The sequence below is a fragment of the Pteropus alecto genome, unplaced genomic scaffold (genome assembly GCF_000325575.1).
Source record: "Pteropus alecto unplaced genomic scaffold, ASM32557v1 scaffold287, whole genome shotgun sequence".
NCBI classification, from domain to species: domain Eukaryota; kingdom Metazoa; phylum Chordata; class Mammalia; order Chiroptera; family Pteropodidae; genus Pteropus; species Pteropus alecto.
In genome coordinates this window covers 2333474-2341649 of record NW_006439718.1, presented here as the reverse complement: position 1 = coordinate 2341649, position 8176 = coordinate 2333474, and the positions used below count along the sequence as shown (strand labels likewise).

At 38.9% G+C, this 8176-nt stretch overlaps 1 protein-coding gene and 1 non-coding gene across 5 annotated transcripts in view; both read right to left on the bottom strand.

The window, feature by feature from the left end:
- The window catches only part of ZFAND4 (zinc finger AN1-type containing 4), an 80513-nt gene extending 72928 nt beyond the window's left edge, over nt 1-7585 (bottom strand). For 2 of the 4 annotated variants that reach the window (XM_025050332.1, XM_015593268.2), the window contains exon 1: nt 6813-7585. Coding sequence is in view for 1 of the 4 variants with exons in the window: in XM_015593268.2 (XP_015448754.1) it covers nt 6813-6855 (43 nt within the window). In the remaining 3 variants the exon portion in view is untranslated. The remainder of the gene's footprint in view (nt 1-6812) is intronic. The other 2 variants (XM_015593266.2, XM_015593267.2) reach the window with 2 other exon arrangements.
- On the bottom strand, nt 1367-1485 carry LOC112483908. Its single transcript, XR_003047817.1, has one exon. It is a non-coding gene; the product is annotated as a 5S ribosomal RNA (ribosomal RNA).
- Nucleotides 7586-8176: the final 591 nt, after the last annotated feature.

The window sequence follows — 8176 nt, the reverse complement described above, 5'->3', positions numbered from 1 at the left end:
TGTGTATTTACAATAGAGCCAGTCAGGGAAATAATAAAAGAGGTTATGGATATGGCCCCCAAAAAAGGTGGGGAATGCGGGTGAAGGGATTCAAGATATGGATCTTGGAGAAATTCAAGAGCTAATAGACACCACACCAGATGAATTGAGAAGACAATTTGATGTAAATGAGTGCTTTTAAACCAATGCTGCATGAAGATGTAAAAGAAGCAGTGCCAAAAAACAAATTGATATTAGGCAATCTGATATAAGGGTTCCGATTATTCAAGACTGCTTTTGACTTCTTTTGACCCTTCTCTTATACAGGAAGTGATACTAAAGCCAACAGTGAAAGGACTGGAAGTGTATAAAAACATTTTTAGAGAAATGAAAAAGGAGAAGTCAGGCAAGAATTATATTTCTGTAAAGTTACACTGAGTATGCCTGCCTTTCCTTCCATCTCCTCCTCTTCTGCCTCTGACACCTGAGACAGCAAGACCAACTCCTCCCCCTCCTCCTCCTCAGCCTACGACATGTGAAGACTAGGATGAAGACAATAATGATCCACTTCCACCTAGTGAATAGTAAAGAATCATGCCATACAGTTAATAAGCTTATCTGTTGTGCATGTGTGTGAATTTCTTTGTGTGAAAATTCAGTAACCGTATGGCAAGAACTACATGACATTTTTGTGTCATCATCATAATTACTAAGTATTCATCGTGTAGAACATTGTGTGCAAACTTGTATGGAGTGGATAGCCTATCCTTACATAGGCTTGAGGTGACTGATATTTAATAAAAAATTAATAATGTGTTAGTTTTCTTACTGTTTTATAACTGTGCTTTCAAAGAACTGCATTACTGTACAGTATGCCTCTCTCTCTCATAATTGGAGAAACTGCATATCAGCCTATCATCACAGGTAAGTGCTTTTTGAAAAAAATGTAACAATGTTTCCAATACTGTCTTGTGAATATGACTCTAATACCATATGCCATAAAAAATTTTGTACTGATTCCTTTATTAGTGTATAGGATAGGTTACCATGAAGCAATTATATTGCTACTTCTTGTCAATGTATGAAAGGTTATATCTGTAAATAAATATTTTTTCACATTATCTTTTCATTTTTGATGTATAGTGTTAGTAATATGTATAACACCTACAGTGTTTGTATCTTATGAGATAATACTGACATAGATACTGACAAACATAATCTTATAAAGAGGGTGTAAACTTACAGTATTGATGAATACACTGCAGTACTTAAAATGTATTTTCTCTTCCTTATTATTTTCTTTCTTTTTTTTTTTTTAGGCGAGAAAACCCTTGATTGACCTCATAGATTGCAAGGACCTTGTCAGCTTACAATCCCTTATTTTTTAGGCCTGCAGCACCTGGTCTTCCTAGGTAGTCTCCTATCCAAGTACTAACCAGGCCTGACCCTGCTTAGCTTCCGAGATCAGATGGGATCGGGCTTGTTCAGGGCGGCATGGCCGTAGACCTTATGATTTTCTTAATATTTTCTTTTCTGTGGCTTACTTTATTGTAAAAATAACAGTATATAATACATATGACATGCAAAATTGGTGTTAATCAACTGATTATGTTATTGGTAAGGCTTCCGGTAGACAGCAGTTAAGTTTTTGGGGAGTCAAAAGTTATACATGGATTTTTAGCTGCGAGCAGGGTTGGCACACTGAGCCTGTGTTGTTGAAAGGTCAACTGTACATGTACATACTTTTCTACAAATTGTATCATTTTAGACCTTATATTTAGGTCTATAGTCCATTTCGAATTTATTTTTGTGGATGGTGTGAAATAAGGGTCCAGCTTTATTCTTTTGCAAGTAAATAACTAGCTGTCCCAGCACCATTTTTTGGAAAAACTATTCTATCTCTACAGAATTGTCTTGGCACCCTAGTTGAAAACCAACTGGCCATAAATACGAGAGTTAACTTCTGGTCCCTCAAGTCTAACCATTGAACTATATATAGTTCTATACTTATACCAGTTCTGCTGTCTTTTTAGCTTCGTAGTAAGTTTTGAAATCAGGAAGTGTGAGTCCTCTAATTTTTTCTTTCAAGATTGTTGGCTATTCTGGGTCCTTTGAATTTCCATAGAAATTTTGGATCAACTTGTCTATTTTGCAAAGATACCAGTTGGGGTTTTGATAAGGATTGTGTTGAATCTTCTAATTGACAATATTAAGTCTTCTAACCCATAAACATGTGTTGTCTTTCAGTTTATTTATAACTTCTTTAAAGGCTTTCAAAAATGTTTTATGTTTTTAAAGTAGTACAAATTTTGCATTTAAAAAAATGTATTCCTATGAATTTTATTTTTTGATGTCATTCAAATGAAATTATTGCCATAATTTTTCATATCGACCACTGCTACTGTATAGAAATACAATTGATTTTAATATATCGATCTTGTATACTACAATCTTGAACATATTTATTGTTCTAGAAGATTATTTGTGGACTCCTTGGAATTTTCTATATTCAAGATCATATGATCTGCGAATAGATATTGCTACTTCTTCTTTTCCAATCCGGAGGCTCACTATTTCCTTTTCTTACCTAACTGCCCTGCCTAGAATCTCCAATATAAGGTTGAATAGAAGTAGTGAAAACAGACACTTTTGTTTTATTCCTGACTGTTGTTGGAAAGCATTAAACCTCTCATCATAAGGTATAATTTTAGCTGTGGGGTTTTCATAATTTTTATCAGGTTGAAGACAACCTGATATTCCTACTTTGTTTAGGTGTTTGTTTTTTGAATCACAAACAGTGCTGGAATTTATCAAATGCTTTTCTTTCTCCTAGTCTATTGAGATAATCATGTGGATTTTGTCTCTTATACTATTAATATATTGTATTACATTAACTGATTTTTGTACATTGAACAAACCATTTGTATATGGTATATAAGACTTTATATATATTGCTAGATTTTTTTGGATTTTTTTAAATAATGTTTTTCAATTACGGTTGGCATTAAATATAATACAATATTACTTTTAGGTGTACGAGTTATTTACATAACTTATGAAGTGATCACCCTGATAAATCTAGTACCCAATAATTACATGATTGACTATGCTATACTTTACAATCTCATGACTATTTTGTAGCTACTAATTTGTACTTCTTAATTGCTTCTCCTTTTTCACCCACCTCCCTGCCCCCTACCCTCTGGCAACCATCAAAATGTTCTCTGTATCTATGAGTTTTTTTGTTTTGTCTATTCATTTATTCTGTTCTTTAGATTTCACATGTAAGTGAAATCATGTGGCATTTGTCTGTCTCTGTCTGACTTACTCCACTCAGTACAGTACCCTCTAGGTCTATCCATGTTGCTGCAAATAGCAACATTTCATTCATTTTTATCACTGAATAATATTCCTGTGTGTATCTGTCAGTCACATTTTCTTTATTGGACATCTACTGATGGACATCTAGGTTGCTTCCATTATCTTGGTTATTACTAGTAATGCTGCAGTGAACATAGGGGTGCATATATCTTTTTGAATTAGTACTTTTGTATTCTTTGGATAAATACCCAGAAGTGGAATTGCTAAATCATATAACAGCTCTACTTTTAATTTTTTGAAGAATTTCCATACTGTTTTCATAGGAGCTGTACTAATTTACAATCCTACCCACAATGTACAAAGTCTCTCTTTTCTCTACATCCTCTCCAACATTGGTTACTTACTGCTTTATGGATGATAGCCATTCTGACAGCTGTGAGGTGATCTTATGGTTTTAATTTGCTTTTCCCTGATGATTAGTGATGTTGAGCATTTTTTCATATGTCTATTGGCCTTCTGTATATCCTCTTTGGTAAAATGTCTGTTCAGGTCCTTTGCCCATTTCTTAATTGTACCTTTGTGTGTGTGTGTGTGTGTGTGTATTTGGGTAAATATACCAATGAGCACAACTGCTGGATCTTGTGGTTAGAGTATGTTTAGTTTTGTAATAACTGCCACAGTGTTTTCCAAAGTGGCTGTACCATTTTGCATTCCCACCAGCAATGAATAGGAGTTCTATTGCACCACACCGTTGCCAGCATTTGATGATATCAGCGTTCAGGATTTGGGGCATGCCAATAGGTGTGTAGTGGTATTTCACTTGATTTGTACTTCCCTGATGACTTATGTTGTGGAGTACAACTATCTTTTTAAAATATATAACCAATCATGCTATTTCTTAACTCAAGGCCCTACAGTGGCTTCTCACTATCTATAGAATACAATTCAAACTCCTTAGAAAGGGTCCTACGATCATGCATCTCACCTTCCAGCCCCATTTTATTTATACATGTACCTCATCCCACCCTGCAACACCACTGGTACCTCTGTTCTCTAAACATTTGCACCTGCAATTTTGGAATACATCATCAGCCTCTATATTGTTCCTCGTGCTTTGCTCTACTCATTGCCAGCACCACACCTGGCTACCTGACAAGCACTTAAGCACTTAATCATCTTTCAACATTCAGCTCATTAGCAACTATTCCACAAAGCCTTTTATGGTTACTTTGCTTTGAACTTTTATCTCCATCACATATTGAACCCATTATATAATCAATTTCATTTTTTACATGGATTTCTTACTCGACTAATTTGTAAGCAAGCAGTCCCTAACCAGGGATCGGTGCTCCTATGAAAATCTAATGCCTTATGATCTGAGGTAGAGCTGAGGCAGTGATGCTAGCGCTGGGGAGCAGCTGCAAATACAGATGAAGTTTCCCTCGCTTGCCCGCGGAACAAACTGGTACTGGTCCACGGTCCAGGGGTTGAGGACCTAAGCTGTAAGCTACTTAAGGGAAAGACCACAACTGATTTACCATCCTATCACCTAGCACAGTGTTTTGTACATACTGGTGCTCACTGAAGGTTTGTTCAATAAAAGAGTACATAAATATTTAGTTTCTCAATTGATTCTTAGAACAAACCTGTGATGTAAATAAAGTATCATCCCTGTTTTAGAGATGAAGGAAGATTTGATTATGCTCCAAAAGTTTGTCTAGAGGAATATTTGGTTTCCCATTGGTATCATGTTACGATTCACTCCAAACTAAGTCCACCGAAGTTAACCCAACTCATTATACACATGCACATACAGACATTTCTGCTATAGTGTGGATTTTTATAATACAATCAGAAGTATAATTAATCAAGGAACCTAAATTGTATTGTGCAAACTGCTAATGGTCCTAGAAAGATGGCATCACAGAAAAGTTGTTGCAGGCAGCACAGCTACTTCGAGTGCTATCATACTGTTTATCAAAATAGAGTAACAAATATAATAACACAAAGAACTGTGCTAATAAACTGCTGGTAATAGTAGTAAAAGGCCATTGCTTTTAAACAAAAGCCAAATAAATGGCTGTATGGCTCAGGTTTTGTTCTTTGTATCTTTAATACATTGAAATGCCTGGAGGATAAACGACTTTGTATGAAGCTAACCCCTGATCCCTTTTTCCCTCTCACTGAAACAACTGCTTTTACAATATAATTTTTGATAACATGTGGATTCTTAAGAACATGCTTATCATGTTATAGCAAATAAGAATGATTACAGAATTATCAGATCTGTTCCCCCAAAGCCAACAGTGCTCCTACCTACATAGCAGCAGCTCTAGCAACAGAAGTCAGGGATCAGGAATGTTGAAATACGTTACAGAAATAAAGACATAGGAGACCAATGCCTGACCAAAGAATTTAGAGACAGAAGATATAAGGAGCACATCACAATACTCTTCCACAGCAATACCCTGAATAAACGAGTTGGGGATGGAAGCTTACAGAAAGACAGATTTGGAAGTCCTTCATCTATAACAATAATGGGTAAAGTAACTATTGGCTGAAAGAAAAACAGCAACCTAGTACAGCACTTAGTTGTCCGGCTGGAACACCCACCACACGTTTAGCCTAATCAGTGGAGTAATTGCCAATATCCAAGAAGCAGTAAGGTTGGTAACCAAATTCAAAACCGAAATGTATGCCTCAAGAAAATATACTTCTCCCTAGCTGTAGAAATTACAATGAAATGAGGCCATTAAATCTTGTTAAACTTGACTGGAAGACTAAATGATGGCAGAGGAGCAAACAAGCTCAGAAGGCCAAATATCTAGCCAGTATTAAAAGCAGGGTCTATAGACAGTTTCTAAGTGTTGTGTGGTCATGCTTGACTGAGCATATTATGATGTTGGAAAGAGAGGAACAATGAAGTTTCAAAGACAGGATGGGAAATGGATGCAAGAACAAGAACAGATAAAAAAACAGAAGAGGAAAAGGAAAGGAAGACAGGAAAAAAAGTACTTTCAAAATTTTTACCAGAAATTTTAAAAACATACTTAGCTATTAAGAGTCACGGCGTCAAAAAATATTTCTAAATCAATTCCCAAAACACTTCTTTCATTTCTTCTGAAAGAGTTCTAAAAAACAACCGCCAAAGATGAAAGAGAAATTAAAGGCAGGTGATAATAAGGCTAAATTCGTAATTTCTGTAACTTGGGATCAGTTTATTATTCTCCGTTCTAAAGAATAACAGCCACATAAGAGCAGTTATCTTTTAAACTTTTCCCCTAACATAAAGAGATCCAGAAAGATATGTAGCCATTAAAAATAGTGACTATTAATAGGCTGCTTTTACTAATGTGTGAAAATACCTCTAAGTTTTAAATACAAGCTACAGAAATTATATCACACCATGCAAATGTATCCTAAACTCTAGCCTGGAATGAATTTTCTAGCGGGACTAGAAAATCCTTCAAAGCCAACGTCAATGTACAGACACCCGAAGACCACTGAGTCACCTGCGCAGCCCGTGCTCCTCCAAGAGAAATTCCAGCTCCGCATACACAGGGGCCTGATCTGGAGGACAGCAATCAGGGTCCAAGTCAGAATTCGCGACTCAGAGAGCAGCTCCCGTCTGCCGAGTCTGGACGCCCCGCGTCGCGCTCGCGGGGCGGGGGCTAAAAGTGGAGGCTGAGTCTTCGGCGAAGACCGCCCGCCACGGCGGTCTCGGAGCAACAACAGCAAGCGCAGCAAGAGGCGGCGGAGGGGGCGCGGTCCGGTTGCCCGGCGCCCAGAGGCCTGCGCTCCTCTCTGGCCCGCGATGGCAACGTGGCCCCGCTTAGCGGCCCGCAGTCCCGGGCGCCCTCCCCATCTGGCCTGCTCGCCCTCACAGGCTGTCTGGTCCGCTCGCTCACTCGCCCGCCCGCAGGCCTACATAGAGGCGCGGCCCCGCGAGGGACGCTGCAGCCGGCACTGGCGAGCAACGCTCCGCGGCCGCGCCCCGCCCCTTTGTGACACCGCGCGCCAATCGCTCTCTGCAGTTCATGCTGCCCTCCAATCAGGCGTGGCCGTCGGCGCCGGCGGTTGCTGGGAACCCGGGGCTTTTTCTGCGTTTGGTGGTTGCTGTCAGTTAGGAGTTGCCCGGATGTTGATCCTTTATTTATGAGTGGACACCTGACTAGGGCCCAAGTGGGCGGACTAGAGACCAATCGCACAGGCTGCGGGGAACCGCCGGGTTAGCCGCTGGCCTGACGAGTGTGTGGACAGCACCTTCCCTGCAAGCAACCTAACCTAAGGTGCCCTTAGAGGTACCCCATGTGCTAGGGTAAGGAAGGTTTCAGGCAGGCCAATAGATGGCCTGAAGAGCCTGTGTGCTTTTGTGTCTTGGGCCAGCCTCCCTTGAACAGATCTCCCTTCCTGAGTTTAGCATTTTCTCTCCCCTCATTAATCCTGCAAGGTTGGTACTGAAACCTCTACTTAACAAAGGAACAAATAAAAACTAAGAAGGAAAACAATTTGCCTAAGTAGAACAAGATTTAAATCTAGGTCTCAGAATCAAAATCCAACCTGTTCCACTATTCTACTCTGCTTTCAGATTTTAGCCTTTTCTATAAAATGAGGGCATTACCTATCTGGTAGAGGTAATGGAGACTGAATAAAAAATAACATGAAACGTGCCTACCGCATGGCTAATAAGTTCCCTCCCCCTTTCGAACCTCTCAAAATAGCAATTTGCATATTTTCTAATTCCATATATTTCTAACTCTCCTGAATTCCCTGGAATCAATCCCAATGATAAATCAGTAGGTTCAATAACTCCAGAAGAAAAACATGTTTAGCCAATGCTTTTTGAGTCAGACACCACAGTAAGCTCTCAGCAGGA